This window comes from Rhinoderma darwinii, chromosome 1, assembly GCF_050947455.1.
Source record: "Rhinoderma darwinii isolate aRhiDar2 chromosome 1, aRhiDar2.hap1, whole genome shotgun sequence".
Taxonomy (NCBI): domain Eukaryota; kingdom Metazoa; phylum Chordata; class Amphibia; order Anura; family Rhinodermatidae; genus Rhinoderma; species Rhinoderma darwinii.
The window spans coordinates 198,988,926-199,010,610 of NC_134687.1; the positions used below are offsets into that span (position 1 = coordinate 198,988,926).

Genomic DNA, 21,685 nt, shown 5'->3' on the forward strand with positions numbered 1-21,685 from the left:
ACATGCTCTTTTTTTATTTAAAAGGAATATTTACTATATTATCTGAGGTGCCCTTTGTTAAATAGAAAAACAATTAAATAGTCACTAACTATTCAACAAACTTTGCATAAACTAATAGTACAAGAAAATATAAGAAACTTTGTAATATATCTTATTAAAGAAAAAGAAAAATGCCTCTCTCTCTACTTATCAGGCTTCTCCGCCCCCCCCCCCCCCCCACCTAAACAGATCACACACTCTGAATTTACTGCTTAAAGGGAATGTGTCGCTAGAAATGTATTTTTATTTTTTTAGTTAAACAGTTAGTATATACATGATTACACATTGTTCTAATTTTTTTAATTTTTTCACAAGTCAGGAAATATTATAAATTAGATTCTAATTTATAACATTTCCATGTGCTGGTCACTAGAGGGAGCAATTCCCAAAATTGCAGCATTGGCATGTGGTAAAGCAGCCTCATTGCTTTATGCTGCAAAATTGGAGAAGACACACTTGCTCTAGTGTGATCAAACAATCCCCCTCCTTTATCCTGGCTAGTGCAAGAAGAAAGGAGGGGGCTGAATGTTCAAACCTCCTACACTGTGTGCCGCCATTTTTTGAGCGAATGCACAGTGTAGGAGGCTTAGATACAGTGGTAATCACACAGTATAACACGAAGATACAGAAACATAACTTACCTGCTCCTGCCGCCACCGCTGCCGCCGCTCCCTCCGCTCCTAGTCCTTGCTTCTGAACATATGGACGGAAGCCATGACTGGAAGAAGTCATCTTACTGTCCGGCCGCGGCTTCCGGTCCACATGAAAATGGCGCCGGATGTCGCTCGGCTGAAGACCTTCCTTTTGGACTGTGTGGGAGCGGCGCATGCGCCGTACCCACACAGACGGCGTACGCTATAGTGAATGGAACGGCTCCCGTTGGCATTCACTATGGGGATATATGTGCCGTATTCCATCTCTGTATGTGTCGTTAATCGACACATACAGAGATGAAAAAAAAATGGCAGCCCCATAGAGAAGTAAAAGTCAGAAAAAAGAAAAAAGTAAAACACAAAAACACAAATAAATAAAATTTATTTTAATAACATACTAAAAGCAAAAACATATAAAATCTGCAGTAGCTTCCTGGTAAGTGTTATATGTCGCCGCAATGCTGGATTCACAGCTACACTGATCATTATATAGCATACTAGCAGTTAGCATGATAGCAGTATGGCTCCACCGACTAGGTTAGAGAAAACTAAGAATAAGAGCCTGCGGAGGGTGAAACTGCTAAAAAAATGCCATGTACAAGAAATAGTAATATTTCTCATGTACACACATACGACAACTTATTCTGAAAATATGCCTAACTTACCAATTCTTCTCCCTCCCAGACACTAGTCTTCTGCGCCGCCTGCTGGTCCTTGTTTCAAATGGCACGTGGTGACATGTCACCCATATTGCTCACTATGGACAAAACATTATAGGGGAGGTCAGCGATTGGACCCCCCAGGCATGAAACGTGTTGTCACTAATGATGACACATCATCACGCCATCAAGAACAAGGAGAGGTGGAGGTTGCAAGTGACCTGTGATTAAGTCTTATAACGCCTTTAACCCCTTAAAGAGGCTCTGTCACCATATTATAAGTGCCCTATCTTGTACATGATGTAATTGGCGGTGTAATGTAGATTACAGCAGTGTTTTTTATTTAGAAAAACGATCATTTTTGATGGAGTTATGACCTACATTAGCTTTATGGTAATGAGTTTCTTAATGGACAACTGGTTGTGTTTTACTTTTTGGCCAAGTGGGCGTTGTGGAGAGAAGTGTATGGCGCTGACCAATCAGCGTCATACACTTCTCTCCATTCATTTACACAGCACATAGCGATATAGCTATATCGCTATGTGCAGCCACATACACAAACACTAACATTACTGCAGTGTCCGGACAGTGAGTATACATTACCTCCAGCCAGGACGTGATGTCTATTCAGCAGGGGCATAACTAGGAAAGACTGGGCCCCATAGCAAACTTTTGACTGGGGCCCTCCCTCCCCTGAGTGTCACACAACCCCCCCTTGTAGATAACGCCATACATCCCCCTGTAGATAACGCCATACAGCCCCCCTGTAGATAACGCCATACAGCCCCCCCCTGTAGATAGCGCCATACAGCCCCCCTGTAGATAACGGCATACAGCCCCCACTGTAGATAGCGCCATACAGACCTCCCTGTAGATAACGCCATACAGACCCCCCTGTAGATAACGCCATACATACCCCCATGTAGATAACGCCATACAGCCTCCCTGTAGATAACCCCATACAGCCCCCCTGTAGATAACGCCATACAGCCCCCCCCCCCTGTAGATAGCGCCATACAGCCCCCCCTGTAGATAGCGCCATACAGACCCCCCTGTAGATAACGCCATACAGCCCCCACTGTAGATAGCGCCATACAGACCCCCTGTAGATAACGCCATACAGCCCCCCTGTAGATAGCGCCATACAGCCCCCCTGTAGATAGCGCCATACATCCCCCCCTGTAGATAGTGCCATAAAGACCCCCTGTAGATAGCGCCATACAGCCCCCCCTGTAGATAGCGCCATACAGCCCCCCTGTAGGTAACGCCATACAGCCCCCCCTGTAGGTAACGCCATACAGCCCCCCCTGTAAGTAACGCCATACAGCCCCCCCTGTAGGTAATTCCATACAGCCCCCCTGTAAGTAACGCCATACAGCCCCCCTGTAGGTAACACCATACAGCCCCCCCTGTAGGTGACGCCATACAGCCCCCCCCCCCCTGTAGGTAACGCCATACAGCCCCCCCTGTAGGTCCCCTCCTGTGGATAGGGGATACATGTCTTTTGTAGGAACAACCCCTTTAATGGCAGAGCGGGGAGATACCTCCCTGCTCTGCCATAGTGTTTAGTGGTGTCGCGCTGTAGTAGCCATAGCGGCAGCTAGCGGAGTCTCCGGCCATTGGGGGCCCGTGCCGGCGGGCGACACGGGCCCCCTCATTCCGCGGGCCCCGTAGCAGCCGCTACGGCTGCTACGGCGGTAGTTACGCCACTGCTATTCAGAATCCTAACACTTCACTAACGTTTCTGTGAGATTTACAGCATGGCAAGCGTAATCTCACGAGATTACACTGTAAACTGCCATTTAAAACGAGATTACGTTTGCCTTACTGTAAATCTCACAGAAACGTTAGCGAAGTGTCAGGATTCTGAATAGACATCACGTTCTGGCTGGAGGTAATGTATACTCACTGTCAGGACACTGCAGTAATGTTATAGTGTGTTTATGTGACTGCACATAGTGATATAGCTATATCGCTATGTTCTGTGTGAATGAATGGAGAGAAGTGTATGACGCTGATTGGTCACTGTTTGGTCAGCGTCATACACTTCTCCCCACAACGCCCACTTGGCCAAAAAGTAAAACACGCCCAGTTGACCATTAAGAAAGTCATTAACATAAAGCTAAAATAGGTCATAACTCCGACAAAAATGATCGTCTATCTAAATAAAAAACACTGCTGTAATCTATATTACAGCGCCGATCACATCATGTACAAGATAGGCCACTTATAATGTGGGGACAGAGCCTCTTTAAGTACCAAGCCTATTTTGGCATTATGGCCTGCATGAATCTTAATGTTTATTGCTGTATTCTGAGAGCCTCACGTTTTTTATTTTGCCGCTGACAAAGCTGCATGAGGGCTTTTTTTTTATGGGATGGGTTGTATTTTTCAGTAGAACTATTTTAGGGGTATTATATAGATTAACTTTAATTACCTCTTTCTGTGGGATTTTTTGAATTTCAAATTTAAATAACATGTTACCTTTATTCTATGGGTCGGTACGATTATGGCAATAACAAATATGTATAGGTTTTTTTATGTTTTACTATTTTTGCACAAAAAAACGATTCTTTTAAATAATTTGTTTTTGTATCGGAGCATTCCAAGAGCCATAACTTTTTTTTTTTTCTGTTGATGTATCCATAGAAGGGTTTGTTTTTTGCTGGGCGGTTTGTAATTTTATTGGTACTATTTTGGGATATATGGGACTTATTGATTCATTTTTTATTATTTATTTGGGATGGAAAGAAAGCAATTATGGCAATTTTTCAGGTCATTATGATTGCGGAGATACCATATATATGTATTTTTATTTTTTGTTAGACTTTTACAAATTCAAACCACTTTTATAGAAAAAAATAATTTCTTTTCTTCGCTGTGCACTTTTTTTTTTCTTCTAAAAAACGTTGTTTAACTTTCCTAAATTAGTTTTCAAATCCACTAGGGGACTTCATGAAGTGATCTTCTGATCGCTTATAGACTGTAAGGTCTGATTCACACGAATGTTGTATACGTTCGTGTGCGGTCCGTTAAAAAAACAGACAGCCCACGGACCCATGCAATGCAATGCAAGTCCATTTTGTTCCACACGGACCAAACACTGATGGCACACAGAACTGCAACGCATGAAAAATTGTGCGTTTTTTGCAGACGCAAAATGGACACATTCATATGAATCTGGCCTAATGCTGTGGAATTCTTAGTATACCAAAGCATTACTGCCTGTCAGTGTGAAGCCAGATTTAGGCTGGGTTCACATAAGCATGTTACGTCCGTAAAGGACGGAACGTATTTCGGCCGCAAGTCCCGGACCGAACACACTGCAGGGAGCCGGGCTCCTAGCATCATAGTTATGTACGATGCTAGGAGTCCCTAGCTCGTGTGAACCCAGCCTTACATGTACGTGTCTGTTTTGCATCCGCAAAAAACGCACAGTTTTTCATGCGTTGCAGTTCCGTGTGCCATCAGTGTTTGTTCCGTGTGGCAATAGTTTTTCATGTCGGTGTTGGTACACATATTTTTTTTTCTCAGCTTTTATTTAGCAACTGGTGCGTGAATCACGGACAGCACACGGATGACGTCTGTGTGCTGTCCGTGATTTTCACGCACCCATAGACTTCAATGGGCGACGTGGTCCACAAAACGGACCAGAATAGGACACATAGTGAGTTTCACGCAACGGACACATGCTGCGTGAAAAACCACGCATGTCTGAATAGCCCCATTGAATTGCATGAGTCCGTGTGTAGTCCGTTTTTTTAACGGACAGCACACAGACATGTACAACGTCCACGTGAATCAGGCCTAAAACTGACAGGCAGTCTATAATGATGTGCCTCTGGAATGGCGCATTTGGCGTACAGCCAGGGCAGACCTGGAGGCCTTTGTTAGACCCCCGGCTCCCATGGCAACCTATCGGCGATTGTGGACCTCTGTTGGGTGTCAAACCACCTAAATGCCGCGATTGCTATTGACTGGAACATTTAAGGGGTTATGTCCTAGCGCTAAGATTAAAGGGGCTATCAGGGACATTTAAAAATCTGCAGCAGGACAGCGAAGATATAATATAATAATCTAGCAGATACTCACCCCCTGAAGTACCATACCTCTCAACTTTCAAGTATTGCTAAGAGGGACAACTTGGGGCAAATTTTTTCCCTGTTAAGCCATGCCCAATCCCCGCCCATACACACCCAGTTCAGCCCACACAGTATCATGCTCCCATAGGGCCTCCCCACAGTATAATGTTTCATAGAACCCCCCACACAGTATAATGCCCCGATAGAACCCCCACATAGTATAATGCCCCCATAGAACCCCCACAGAGTATAATGACGCCATAGCTTTCCCCACGCAGTATAATAGCCCATAGTGCCTCCCACACAGTATAATGCCAAATACCTGCCCCCAACACTGTATAATGCCCCCATAGCTGCCCCCATACAGTATAATGCCCACACAGATGCAAACACACTGTATATTGCCCACATACAGTATAATGCCCCCATAGCTGCCCCATACAATATAATGCCCACACAGATGCCCCCAAACAGTACAATGCCCTATAGCTGCCTCAATACAGTATAATGCCCACATAGCTGCCCCTTATAGTATAATGTCCTCATAGCTACCCCCATACAGTATAATGCCCCCGTAGCTGCCCTTATAGAGTATAATGCCCCCATACAATATAATTCACCCTTAGCTGCCCCATACAGTATAATGCTTCCTTAGCAGGTTCCCCCATACTGTATAATGCCTTATAGTGCCTAACAAAAAAATATATATATTTACCCAGCCCTGTTCCCACGACGAGTTGGGGAGATCCCTCTTCTCCTCCACTCTGTGCTTTGAGTGGATCGGCGCAGACAGGCGCAATGATGTCACTACATCGCGCCTGTCTGTGCCGAGCCACTCATGGCTTATAGCCGCTTCACACAGTGAATGCTGAAGCAGGGATCTGACGGTTCCAGCATTGGATTTAATTGTATCTGTGTCGTAAAGAAGCAGATACAGTTAAAACCGGGACATATCACCGGCCGCACCAGGACAGGGGGACACCACCCGGAATCCAGGACTACCCTCTGAATCCGGAACAGTTGGGACATATGAAGTACCCCCCACTCCAGCGCTGATGCCCCATTCTCCACCTTTCTGGTCCTGGAAGCACCTGCAGCAGTCACGTACCGTTCATCAATCACATGCCGTTGCAGCCAATCACTGGCCTGAGTAGTGATGCTGCCAGGAACAGCACATAGACAATGAGGTTTACGATTGGCTGCACCAGCACGTGAATGATGAAAGGCATGTGAACGCTACAGAAGTTTCCAGGTTGGGAGTTTCGGAGAACGGGACCTCAACACTGGAGCGGGGGTACTTCAGGGGGGGAGTATCTGTTAGTTTATTATGTTATGCCATCCCCTGCCCTGCTGCAGATTTTAAAAAGTCCTGGATAACCCCTTTAAGTCCAGATTTATGATATGATAATTTGTATTCTTTTAAAGTAATTTAGATTAGCTTATATCGCCATCTAGTAGTAATATACGTGTATTAAACACTGGCAACAAAATTTATATTTTGAATCAACTAGTAGTCAAATAGGGCTATATGTACCATTCGGCAAAATAGACACGTGAGTAAGGTAATAAACGGCAAATCAGGAATTAGGTTTTCATGATTATATTTACTTTGTTTTCCTCTTGTTTGTAGTTTTATTGCCAAATTATAAAAATAAAGAACAGTGCATCACCCTACCCCAAAAAAAGAAAATAATTTGAATTCAATTTTTTGTATTTTAAACAAAAGGATAAATAATTATATGTGTCAATATGCATAACATAAGTAAACTGTGTAAAAAAAAATTATATATAGAAGAGCAGTATATTTGCAAATCATCATCTCAGAAAATGGACTTACTCATAGATATACTGTATGTCATTATCCCTCCACGTATTAGGCTGGGTTCACACGACCTATTTTCAGGCGTAAACGAGGCGTATTACGCCTCGTTTTACGTCTGAAAATAGGGCTACAATACGTCGGCAAACATCTGCCCATTCATTTGAATGGGTTTGCCGACGTACTGTGCAGACGACCTGTCATTTACGCGTCGTCGTTTGACAGCTGTCAAACAACGACGCGTAAATTGACTGCCTCGGCAAAGAAGTGCAGGACACTTCTTTGCAACGTAATTTGAGCCGTTCTTCATTGAACTCAATGAAGAGCAGCTCAAGATTTACGAGCGTCAAAGACGCCTCGCATAATGCGAGGAGGAGCTTTTACGTCTGAAACGACGCAGCTGTTTTCTCCTGAAAACAGTCTGTCTTTTCAGACGTAAAAGACAGTTCACGTGTGCACATACCCTTACACATAATACATACACCCCATGTACTATTCACAGCACTGACCCCCATTCATCACACATTTATTTATTTTTATTACATTATTACACAGTTCTGACACTTTCATACATACACATTTCTTTTTTACCATACATTCACACCCTAGCACTACACTAACACTGACACTCATTTATCGCACACTTGTGAGCACTTAGTTCGCCACTCCCCTCAAGACTAGTGGGAGTGGCTATCACTATTTAATGAACTCTCCTTCTGCAGCATTTTTTGACCTGTCTGCGTCCTGCTGGGAACGGGTTTTCACCCACCCACCCACCTAGTAAGTATGGCTTTTTTTGTCGTTTTGAAGTTATCTATGTCCCATTTTTTCTGCTATATGTCGGTAGAAGAATTTGTGAATAAAAATAGTCATATGATTGGTGGCACTCACCTGGCAACGGTAACTGGACCAGTAGGCCACTAACATTAGAGTTGTCACTTAACTTGCTTATAACATCCAGCAATTCTTCTTGAGAAACATTGCTGGGCTTAAGTATTACTTCACTGGAAATTCCTACAATAAAAAAGAAGACTCTTCTGTATGCATGTACTGTGTAAGAAACAATGACAAATATTTTGAACAACATGATTATGGTTCCATTTCTCCAATAATGTAGAAGGTAGAATCAGATCATACTACTGTCTATATAGTCTATACCTTGCAATGGAATGTACATAGGTATAAGTTCAACAATTCCATACTCACCCAGATCAAAAGAATGGAGGAAGATAAAGAAATGTGCCACAAAAAATGTTTGCATTACTGATTTTATTGCCCTCAAAGCCCCTATATTCCTAAGTTCCACAGAGGTTTCCTCAACAGTATGTGCTCATAGTGTCTCAGATTCAGATGCACCCATAGTGCCTGCTAGAGATGCCCCACAAATGTATCAGCCTCAGATGAGTACATAAAATACCTCATATGCCGCAATAAGTTCCTGCCAGAAATGCCCCTATAGGTGCCTCAACCTAAAAATCACCCAGAAGTGTCTTAAATGTCTCCTTAACTCCTGCCAAAAATGTCTCATAAGTTCTTCAGCCACATATGCCCCCAGAGTGTGTGACATTGGTCCTCCATAGGAATCTATCCACACTTAACACATTTCTCTGCATCTGACGTGCAGTGATCATATCTATATGTCAGATACAATAACTGTATTTGAGTTATAATCAGGTATTGAATTTCCTGGAACTTAGCTGATCGAATCAGCAGAATCCCCAAAAATTCCATAAGGGGTATCAGGGTTTTGGTACAAAAAAAAATTCTACTATACCACCAAAATTGGCAAACTTGAAGGCTCTAAAGTGCTTTCCTCACTTGGCTCCATTGCAGCCAGATTGTATGATCAAAACATGTTGACACCAACCGGGGGTCGATAATTATGTCTGTTTTAAGAAATAATATCATATATTAACTACCATGTTGTACCATGAATGTACAGTACGCTTACTAGCAATTCCATTAATTTTGAGTGGTAGCTAATTTGTCTCAAATTTAAGAATCACTGAAGCAGCTAAGATAAATATCATAAACGCAGTCTTCGGTATTGACTAGAATGGCTGCTATTTTTGTCAGCATCTAAATACTGTAACCAAGTTGAACATATTTGTCAGTTTGACCATGGACACTTATGGTTACATCATTTTGGTGGTATAGTGCTACAATTTGAGGAATATTTAGGTCTTAGCAGCTGACGGCATATCTCTAGCACATGGTCATGGGTGCTCAAGGCTCATTGATGCGCATTAGGATTGAAAGCTAGACTGTCTGGTCTGATCCACTTAAAAGAGCTACTGTAACATGAATTGCTAAAAAAAAAGTTACTGCTGGCTATATAAGTAAGGTGTCAGAACATAGTGCATTGCAGCTTACTGTATTTGCGGCTACATAGTTGCAGACCTGTCAAAGTGCCTATGCTGACTCCTGCCCACTGCCGAAATCGCCTACTAATGGGCATGTGAGCATTAGAAGTGGATCAGGAAGCAATGCAAGAAGGTGGCCTGGTCTGGTGAATCCCGTTACTCAACATTTTATGTACATTATCTAAATGTCGGTCAAAGGTAAACATGATGTTTGAGTAGCCCAAGTTGGTGAACTTCCATCACCATTTTCCAGATAAAGTCAATAAAATAATGCATTCTCTGGGCATCTTTAAAGGGAACCTGTCACCAGCATTTCACCTATTGAACTCTACTCACCCCTCGCTGGCCGCTGCTGTCAAAAGTACATTGTCGTTATTACCTCTCCTAAACTCCTCCCCCGACCATAAATAACAGTCTGCAAACATTTTGTGCCTTTTATGGTAATAATCCATCAATCTCGTTCATTCCTGTTCTTATGCCCGCCCACCGCTGAAAACTAGCCTGCCCTGAATGGCGAAATGTCGTCTGAGGTAGTGCGAACGCTCCCGTCATGTATGGTCCGACACCCTTCCCTGCTTTGTCCGGGCCTCAAATCTAGTTACTGCGCATGCGCCACTATGGTGTCCAAACACAAGGAGCTGTCAATCAAAAGTGTGGAGGCGGGCTCAACTCGGAAAGACTTGAGGAATGAAGATTTGACTCTTTTCAACTGGAGATGTGACTCTTTTATGCTCATTAGCATATGATGTGGGAAGACTAAAAGACTGAATACTAAAGATACAGAGGCGACTAGGAAGATAATTCTAGGTTATATAAAAATCATTTTTCACCCACTTCCACCAGGTATTGCTGGTTTAATAGGTGAAATGCTGGTGACAGGTTCCCTTTAACTAACAGATATATACTGTAAGTATGTCAATTACATGTTAATTATTTTAACTGTCTCAGACTTTGTGCCATCAAAGTATCAAGTATCACGTATCAATAAACCATACTATTTTGCGTTTTCTGTTATTACCTACAGTAGTTGCAGCTTTAATCTTATTCTTCACATAAGTATGGCTTGCAGGATTGTCGCCCACTAGAATGACACTAAGATGGGGCCTGTTGTTGCCAAGTGTTAGCCAGGATTCTACGTCTTTCTGGACTTCTTGCTTTATTTCTTTGGCAAGTTTATTTCCTGAGATAACATGTGCTTTGGATCTGTAAAATGTTCTAAAATTGAACAAAAAAAAATGTATTAAAACAAATTTTATTTATTTTACATATTCTAAATAACCTACGGTAAGTATTATTTAAGGTTCTTAAAACAAATAAGAATAAGAATAAGAATAATAATAAGAATAATAAGAATAAAGATGTTAAACAAACAATAAAAATCCCCTCACCGTGTCTAAAGGCCTAGCCCAACGCAATTTCCCCTAAGTCGGGAATATTATACATATTTATATATCAAAATAAATTATAGACAATAGAGAACACAAATATAAATTCGAGGTGAAGAAACCTCCATTGAAGCATTGCACCGTTTTCTTTGACATCAATGGGCTGTCCGTGTAATGTATGGACATGCTGGTTTCTCCAGATTGTGAGATGCTCGTTGTAGCAGCTCTCCGTTCTGGCTAATAGTCCTAAACTAGGGAACCGCCACCTTTAACTGAGATTTCTCTAATAGGGTGAAAATTAATTTTCGAGGTAAAACAATCCTTTTAAGCTGCAATTCTGTTTATTCTCTCTACATGCACTGGACAAGCCTATACAACTTTTACTCGTCATATTCTGTCATTGCTGTCACATTTGACATGGTGACTATTAAACCCGCTGTGTATTATTTGTGTTAGGTCTAGTTACCCATAATTTTATTAAATACAGTACTAATTTACAAATGCACTACAATTATCCATAGTCTGGATCATACAAAAAATAACAATTCTACTATAAATATAAAATGAAAGGTCACATTCAAAAACAGCATCATTTATTACTTTTTCTAAAGGACGCCAGGCTTCATCCGCACAACCTTTATAAGCCATTGTTTCAGTAATGACTGCCATCATGGAGCAGGACTAGCAACATAAATCAAATGCCAGAAGGCGTAATAAGATAAGCATTATCTAGTCAGGTTAACTAAACAGCTATACTGGTCACACGGCAAATATGGCCACACATAATTAATTCCCTCACGGATTAAAACCCTAATAATTCTCTTCGGATGTATTTTAAATTTGTATAGCTCAAATTTGTTAAAGGGGTTTTCTGTTCTTTAGGAAAACTCCAGTATCAGCTGCTTATGGCTAAAAATAAAAATAGGCAAATACCTTTCAAATCTTCCACACCAAAAGTTTCCTGGTCCCTCACATGTCTCTGCTTACTCATACTCACCACGTGACTGTGGCAGCCAATTACTAACCAAATTGGTCATATCAGTATGGGTGGCAAGTCATAGTTGGGGCCAGTGATTGGCTGCCACAGTCATGTGTCGCAGCTGGCATGTCATCCTTGTGGCCAAGTAAATGAAGACCTTGGGGGAACGTTGTCGCTAGAGTGGCAGTGGATTTGAAAGGTAAGTCTGTGGCTATATGCAGTATCATTAGCCATATGCCATATGAGCCATATGCAGTATCAGGTCAAATGTGCTTCAGTTACCACACTAGATAAAAGAGTCTATTGCCTGTGCTGAAAATTATTGGAAGATCTGACCATAAATCTCGTTAAACATATGTCAGTGAACTATAAAATGTTGAGTGAAGCCTGCAGAGTCATTTATCAGGGGCGTATCTAGGGGGTGGGAGTTACTGGGGCACTTGCCTCAAGCAAAGAATGTGGAGGGGGCGAAGCCATTATCTCTTAGATTAATCCAATAGTTTACAGCTGGTATACTTACCCTCCTTGCTACTGGATATTCTTCAGCTATGGGTACTGATGCACTGGGTTCTGACACCACCCAGCATCAGGACGTAGTGTGCGGCGTGTAGAGGTCTGGTCTGAGGTCTGTATTAATTTTGGGGTCTGGTCAGAGGTTTGTACTAATTGTAGGGTCTGGTATAGCAGTACTATTTATGTGTACAGTGTAATGCATTATTTATGTGTTACCATCAATCAAAATTGTCCAGCCTCTGTAAATGGGAAGCCGTTTTAACACTTTATTTTAGTGTAACTTTGCAATACCACTTCTAAAATGTGTGAGAGTATAGATATTGTCACAGTGCGGGGTGTGGACCCACTGGGCCGTACCACGTAACGGGATAGCAGCTGGCCAAACAGGTACATATGCAATGTCTATAGTTCTGACAGGGTACCTGAGGCAATGTAGACAGTAGCGGTGGTTTCAGGCTAAGATGAGGCTCCAGCAGTAGACAGACACCCGGCGGGGTGCGGCACAGTAGATGTAGCGGAGGGCACAACATGACTCCAACACTTGAAGGCACGGTAGCACGGGATACAGGGTACAGGCGGCAGGAACGGGAAACACTGGGAACTGGAAAACACTAGGAGACCATTTGCAAGGACAAACTTAAGGTAACGCAACAACGCTCAGGCAATGATCAAGAGGGCAGAGCTCCTTTTATAGTCCAGAGGCATACTGGGCTAATTGCAGCTATTCTGCAAATGTACGCGTACTGGCCCTTTAAGGCCGAGCACGCGCCGGCGCGCACACCCTGCAGGAGACAGTGTCTGAACCAGGAAGTGAGTGCCGGCGTCTCCCAGGAGGGAGATGCCGCCGGGAACTCGCTCGTCCATGGCCGCGGCCGTCAGAGGGTAAGTCAGGACGACAGTCTGCGGCCATAGACATTACAGATATTATATACATGATCATCCATAGGAATAAAACCATTTGACTACTTAGTAGAAGAACCTTTATCTCCTGTAAGTTTTGAGGTAGGGTCTCCATGGATTGGACTTGTTTCTCCAGTACATCCCACAGATGGTCGATCGGATTGAGATCTAAGGAATTTAGAGGTCAAGTCAACAACTTGAGCTCTTTGTCAAGTTTCTCGTACCATTAATAAACAATTTTTGCAGTGTGGAAGAGTGCATTATCTTGCTGAAAGAGGCCACTGTTATTAGGGACAACCATTGCCATAAAGGGGTGACCTTGTGTGCAGAAGGACCTGCACACAAGGACACATGACCATATGTGTGCAGGTCCTGTTACTGTTGTAGGATCCTAAAGCCAGAGGGCAGAACAGCAAGGCTCCATGAGTAGTAAAGTGTGTGCTGCTATGTGTGCCTGGGATCTGTATTTAGGGGTTCTGGTCTGGAGTTAATATTAGTTTAAAGTGTCTGGAGTCTGTATTTAGGGTTTCTGGCCTGGGGTTTGTATTGGTTCAAGGTGTCTGGCATGGAGTCTGTATTAGTTTAAGGGGTCTGGTCTGGGGCCTGTATTAGTTTAACCCCTTTCCAACATTTGACGTATCCATACGCCAAAGTTGGGTAGGGGAAGTATGGAACGGGCTCATGGAGTGAACCCGCTCTATACGATGCGGGTGTCGGCTGTTTGTTAAAGCCGACACTTCAGAGTAGTGAGCGGCATTGCGCTCGAGCGCGATCCCGCTCGTTTAACTCGTTAAATGCTGCGGTCAATAGTGACCGCAGCATTTAAATCGTTAGAAAGAGGGGGGCGACCTCCTCTAACAGCTCATCGCGCCCCCCGCAACGCAATCACGGGGGGGCGATGGTTGCTATGGCTGCCTGGGGGGCTAATGAAGGCCCCCAGGTCCGCCATCTTTGTCCAACAGGGCTTTAATAGTTGCCTGTCAGAATCACGATAAACTGCTATACAACAGTATTGCAGTATATATCGGGCAAGCGATCTAACAATCGCTGGTTGAAGTCCCCTAGGGGGACTAATAAAAAAAGTAAAAATGAGTCAAATTTTTTTTTGGGTGTAAAAAAAAATAAATTAAAAGTTCAAAAAACCCCCCTTTTCCCATTTTCAACCTAGAGCATAGTAAAAAAATAAATAAACATAATTGGTATCGCCGCATCCGTAAAAGTCTGAACTATTATAATATATCATTATTTAACCCGCATGGTGAACGCCGTAAAAAAAAAATTGTAAACGCCAGAATCTGTATTTTTTGGTCACCTAATCTCCCACAAAAAATGAAATAAAACGTGATCAGACCGTCGCATGTACACCAAAATGGTATTATTAAAACCTAGAGCTTATCCCGCAAAAAATAAGCCCTCATACCACTTAATCGACGGAAAAATAAAAAAGTTATGGCTCTCGGAATTTGGCGATACAAAATAAATTTTACTTTTTACACTTAGGTTTTTACTTGTAAAAGTAGTAAAATATGGAAAAAACTAAATATATTTGGTATCGCCGTAATCGTATTGACCCACAGAATAAAGTTAACATATTGTTTTAATTGCACAGTGAATTCCGTAAAAACAGCGCTCAAAAAAACATGGAGGAATTGCTGTTTTTTTTCATTTTCTACCCCACAAATATTTTTTTTCCCGTTTCCCAGTACAGTGTATGGAAAATTAAATGGTGCTACGAAAAACTACAACTCGTCCCGCAAAAACCAAGCCCTCATAGTACTATATAGACGGAAAAATAAAGACATTGTGGCTTTTGGAAGGTGGGGAGGAAAAAACGAAAATGAAAATCTGAAAAAGGGCTGCAGCGGGAAGGTTTAACCCGTTAGTGACCGGCCCATCGTGTTTCTACGTCGGTCACTAACGAGCCTTATTCCGATGCCATAGACTTTTTACGTCGCGGCATCGGAATAAGTAAACAGAGCAGGGAGCTGTGAAATCTCCCTGCTCTCAGCTGCCAGAGGCAGCTGAGGGCTGGGAGCGTCCCGGCTCTGCCGGGTGAGATCGATATTAGTATCGATCTCACCCGTTTAACCCCTCCGATGCGGTGCACAATAGCGTGCACCGCATCTGAGTGGTTTTGGACAGAGGGAGGGAGCTCTCTCTCATCCCACCGACACCCGGCGATACGATCACCGAGTGTCTGTGTCTCCAATGGCAGCCGGGGGCCTAATAAAGGCCCCCAGGTCTGCCTGTAGCGAATGCCTGCTAGATCATGCCGGAGGCATGACCTAGCAGATGCCTGTCCGTGTTAAACGGACAGGCAGTAATACACTGCAATACAAAAGTATTGCAGTGTATTATAAATGCGATCGCAGAATCGCATATTATAGTCCCCTAGTGGGACTAGTAAAAAAGTGAAAAAAAAGTTTAATAAAGTCAATTTTAAAAAAAATGTGAAAAAAATGAAAAACCCAGCTTTTCCCCTTACAAAATGCTTTACTATTAAAAAAACAAAATAAAGTTAAAAAGTTACACATATTTGGTATTGCCGCGTCCGTAACGACCCCGACTATAAATCTATTACATTATTTAACCTGCACGGTGAACGCCATAAAAAATGTAATAAAAAACTATGGAAAAATTGCTGTTTTCTGTGAATACTGACTTTAAAAAAATGTGATAAAAAGTGATCAAAATGTTGCATCTACTCCAAAAAGGTACCAATAAAAACGACAACTCTTCCCGCAAAAAAAAAGCCCTCATACAACCGCATCGGCGAAAAAATAAAAACGTTACGGCTCTTCAAAAAAAGCGTTTTTACTGTGTAAAAGTAGTAAAACATAAAAAAACTATACAAATTTGGTATCGTTGCAATCGTAACAACCCGCTGAATAAAGTTATTGTGTTATTTATATCACATGGTAAATGGCGTAGATTTAAGATGTGAAAAAGAGTGGCGAAATTTTAGGTATTTTTCTATTTCACCCCAAATAAAAGTTAATAAAAGTTAATCAATAAATAATATGTCCCCCAAAATGGTGCTATTAAAAAATACAACTTGTCCCGCAAAAAACAAGACCTTATACAGCTATGTCGACGCAAAAATAAAAAGGTTATAGCTCTTGGAATGCGACGATGGAAAAACTTAAAAAATGTGTATATATATATATATATATCTGTATATGTAAATATGTATAAAACTCTGGTCACACCTACGTCCTGTTATTTGTTTATAATGGAAACCACTGTATAGTGTGTGTGATATATAAAATCTTTCATATTAAATAAAAATAAACCAATATAAAATAGAAGTTACATTACATTAATTAGTGGTGAGTGATAGCGAGTTTCAGATGGAGGGCGCCAAATTGAATTTTTGCCCTGGATGATGAAAAGCCTAGCTACACCTCTGGGGTTCAGTATGGGCACTCTGACGGTCTGTGACCAGTGGCATAGCTATAGGGGTCGCAGCGGTCGAAATTGTCACCAGGCCCCAAAGCCAGGGGGCCCTGCGTCCCCCGCACCACATCAACACCACAGGACCCTGTTACTATAGAAACTCACAGTACTTACCCGCCTTGTTCCAGAGCGCAGCGGAGGTCCTGATGTCACAGCATTGTCAGGACCTCCGCTGCGGCTGAAGAGGAGAGTAAGATTAATATCCCTGTCTGCTGAAGCTGTTTTGAAGGGGCCGCAGCGCTCGTATGAGAGCGGCTTCCCCCTAATTCCGGTCACTTGCTCACACTGTAAATCCGTGTCAACGATTCACAGTGTGAGCAAGTAAAGAAAATGAAGGGGGAAGCAGCTCCGTACGAGCACTGGGGCCCCTTCAAAACAGCTGATTGGCGGGGGTCCCGGTCTGACCCCGACCCATCAGCTATTGATGGCCTATCCTGAGGATAGGCCATCAATGTTTAGGGACTAGACAAACCCTTATAGCCTATGATGTAGCAGGCTTAGCGGGCCCATGAGAAAGGATCACAGATTGTGTGATGCTGTCTACTGGGCCCTGTATCTAAGCCAATCACATGGTAGGCTTAGATACAGGGCCCATGTGTGATCCTGTATGATGGGCCCTGTATATAAGCTTACCACACGGTAGGCTTAGATACAAGGCTCCAGGAGACAGTCCTCTTATTGTAATGACCGGGGGGTAGGGAAACGGACAAGTGAGCCCTAAACTACCCGCCACTCTGTCTCTGCCTACTTGCAACGACCCGCACTAGGCAACGGGGTACAACTGGGCGGCGGTCCCTGCACTCAGTAAGTGCACGACAAACACGACAAACATACAAGGGAATACAAGCAAGGGAAAGGGGCAGTTGCCCACGGCAACACCGTGAGCAACCAGAGTGGTGAATGAGCCGAGTCAAGCCAGGAGTGTGCGAGGTACCAAACGAAGAGCAGAAGAGTAGTCAGTAAGCCAGGGTCTGTATGGAGCAGGAACAAAATAGAAGGAGCTGTAGCTGGGCCAGGAAACCACACGAAAAAGAATAACAAGCAAGGAGGAACAGGAAATGCAGGTATAAATAGACAGAGGGCGGGAGCTAGCTGAGTCTGGCCAGGCTGCGATAGGCTCTCCCACTCCTAAGCCTGCCAGCCTGAGTGGTGGAAGCTGGAGTCAGTCTCAGGGATGTAGATTCAGGTGCTGACTGATTAATTAAGGGAGTTAACCCCGAAGCTGTGCCTGGCAGATCCTTTACACTTATACTGTACACCGTGTTCCAAATTATTATGCACATTGGATTTAAGTGTCATAAACATTTAATTATTAGTTTTTCAATTAAGACTCATGTCTTAGGACTCTTTGGATCATTGTAATCAATCTCAGACACCTGTGATAATTAGTTTGCCAGGTGTGCCCAATCAAACAAAAACTACTTAAGAAGGACGTTCCACATTATTAAGCAGGCCACAGGTTTCAAGCAATATGGGAAAGAAAAAGGATCTCTCTGCTGCCGAAAAGCGTGAAATAGTGCAATACCTTGGACAGGGTATGAAAACATTGGATATTTCAAGAAAACTTAAGCGTGATCATCGTACTGTGAAAAGATTTGTGGCTGATTCAGAGCACAGACGGGTTCGTTCAGATAAAGGCATAATGAGGAAGGTTTCTGCCAGACAAATTAATAGGATTAGGAGAGCAGCTGCTAAAATGCCATTGCAAAGCAGGAAACAGGTATTTGAAGCCGCTGGTGCCTCTGGAGTCCCGCGAACCTCAAGGTGTAGGATCCTCCAGAGGTTTGCAAGTGTGCATAAAGCTATTATTCGGCCACCCCTAAACAATACTCACAAGCAGAAATGGTTGCAGTGGGCTCAGAAATACATGAAGACTAATTTTCAAACCGTGTTGTTTACTGATGAGTGCCGTGCAACCCTGGATGGTCAAGATGGATGGAGTAGTGGATGGTTGGTGAATGGCCACCATGTCCCAACAGGGCTGCGACGTCAGCAAGGAAGTGGCGGAGTCATGTTTTGGGCTGGAATCATGGGGAGAGTACTGGTAGGCCCCTTTAGGGTCCCTGACGGTGTGAAAATGACCTCTGAAAAGTATGTAGAGTTTATGACTGACCACTTTCTTCCTACAAAAAGAAGAACCGTGCCTTCCGAAGCAAAATTATCTTCATGCATGACAATGCACCATCTCATGCTGCAAAGAATACCTCTGTGTCATTGGCTGCTATGGGCATAAAAGGAGAGAAACTCATGGTGTGGCCCCATGTTCCCCTGACCTCAACCCTATTGAGAACCTTTGGAGCATCTTCAAGCAAAATATCTATGAGGGTGGGAGGCAGTTCACATCAAAACAGAAGTTCTGGGAGGCTATTCTGACATCCTGCAAAGATATTCAAGCAGAAACTGTTCAAATACTCACAAATTCAATGGATGCAAGAATTGTGAAGGTGATATCAAAGAAGGGGTCCTATGTTAACATGTAACTTGACCTGTTCAGGTTTTTTTGATTGAAAGCGCTTTTGATTTCTGTAAATATGACCTCCTGATGCAAATTCAACAAATTACCATTTTAGTTCTCTTTACAACCTTTAAAATGTTTTGATCTCTGTTGTGCATAATAATTTGAAACAGTGCATTTTGAGTTTTTTACTTCTAAAAAAAAATATGTTATCATTAGGAGATTTGTTCAATAAAATTCGCATTATACTCCAACGGTTGATGGCTTGAAGATTATACTGACTGTCATTTGCATCGACTATTTAGGAAAATCAGCGAAAACTAACATTTGCATAATAATTTGGAACGCGGTGTATAAGATTACTGTAACGTCTATGGCCGCGGACCGTTGTCCTGACTTACCCTCTGACGGCCGCGGCCATGGACGAGTGAGTTCTCGGCGGCATCTCCCTCCTGCGAGATGCCGGCACTCACTTCCTGTTTCGGACACTGTCTCCCGCAGGGCGCGCGCCCGCGCATGCATGGCCTTAAAGGGCCAGTGCGCGCACAGTTGCAGAATATCTGCAATTAGCCCAGAATTCCGCTGGACTATAAAAGTGGCTCTGCCCTCTTGATCATTGCCTGCGCGTTGTTGTGTTACCTAAAGTTTTATAATTTTGCAAATGGTCTCCTAGTGATTTCCAGTTCCCAGTGTTACCCATTCCTGCTGCCTGTACCCTGTATCCCGTGCTACCGTGCCTCTGTGCCGTCAAGAGTTGGAGTCGTGTTGTGTCTTCCGCTGCATCTATTGTGTCACACCCCGCCGGGTGTCTGTCTACTGTCGGAGCCTCATCTTAGCCTGAAACTCTTTGTTTTATTAGAAAAATAGAAAAACATAACAACATAACTAATACATAACTTAAATCACAACAATACTGTATATACAATATATACACAAAATACATTACTGCATTTTTTTCCCATCCCTGGTCTTGGCCAATTCCTTCATCCATTTGCACTCATCCACATTCAACCTTTATCATATTCCCCTCTCCTCCCACCAGAATCCACTCACCCCCACTCACTCCCTTCCATACTCATTTGAAACAATCAGCCGGAAATGTGTCAAACCTCCGGCATACATACCTATATACATGGCACACATTATATACACCCTTACATTTATTTTTATTTTTTTATATATATATTTATATATATATATATATATATATATATATATATATATATATATATATATATATTATTTATAAATTTTTTTTTTTTTTTTTTTATATTAATATACTGACCCTAACTCTATCTAAACTAACCCATCTCCACACCAAGCCAACACCCCACCCCATGTCCTCTCATGTCCGCTTAGTCCTGGCGTTGGCCTCCACCACCTCACCCTAAACCTCCCACTCAGACCCTCGCCCCATGTTTTCTCATGTTCTGCATAGTCCGGGCCTGAGCGGGAAAAGAAACTTTAACCACACCCCTCCCCACTCCCCCCAATTCCCCCACCCAACCTATCTAAACCCCTTTCACTATCCCTCACATATTCATAGCAACGAAACAAAAAAAACACAACCCGAAAGCACCAAGTTCGGTTCCTGTAAGCCTTTATACTGCCTTTACGTATCAAAAAACAAAAACCTGAAGTGCACTAAACCAGCCTACCACCAGAAGGAAGGAGAAAAGAGACCCACCCGAACCCCCCAAGGCCAGGTCCCACCCACGCCGACACTTCCCTATCGCTTCCCCTATCGCTTTCCCCTATTGTTGTCCCTTCTCTTACCCTATGTTTAATCTAGCCCTAAACTTACCCTCCTTTCCCTATTATTCTCCCTATCGCTTCGTTTTATGTGCCGGAACGAGGGCGAACCCCCCCAGACGAGCCGGATGAGCCCCCCCCCCCCTGAAGGCCGATACCCTAAGGCACCCTAAATGAAAAGCCCCTCCATAAGTGAGAGGCTTTGGGTGCTCCTAGTCTATCGACTTCCAAAGAACGCACCTTCACCAGGTCACCGATGATATTCCCTACGACCTCATCAACCCGGAGGATTTTGCTCTGCGTAGATACTAAACACCGTGCATTCCAAGTAAAGTGCCTAACCACTATGCTAACTAAAAAAGAAGTGTTACGGTCCCTACCACCTAGGTCTCTGAACATCCCATAAGCCCACCCGGCATAGGAGAGGTTGGCTAAGCCGGGCCAGCCGATGGAGGTACCCACCCTTTTATATACCTCTGCATTAAAGGGGCAATGAAGCAGGAAATGCTCCATACTCTCCAGTGTATTGCTACACTCCTCCCGAGGACATCCTCTGTCATCAGTGTTTCTGTACTTCAGATTGCCCCTTACATACAGTCTCCCATGGAAGCAGCGCCAAGCCAGATCCCA

At 43.2% G+C, this 21,685-nt stretch overlaps 1 protein-coding gene across 1 annotated transcript in view; it reads right to left on the bottom strand.

Annotated features, from left to right (window-relative positions):
* The window catches only part of MTHFD2L (methylenetetrahydrofolate dehydrogenase (NADP+ dependent) 2 like), a 101,363-nt gene that overhangs the window by 67,696 nt on the left and 11,982 nt on the right, over positions 1–21,685 (bottom strand). Inside the window, exons 2-3 of the mRNA XM_075849789.1 lie at positions 10,634–10,830; positions 8,144–8,266 (exon numbers count right to left, since the gene is read on the bottom strand). Of these exons, the coding sequence (XP_075705904.1) occupies positions 8,144–8,266; positions 10,634–10,830 (320 nt within the window). The remainder of the gene's footprint in view (positions 1–8,143; positions 8,267–10,633; positions 10,831–21,685) is intronic.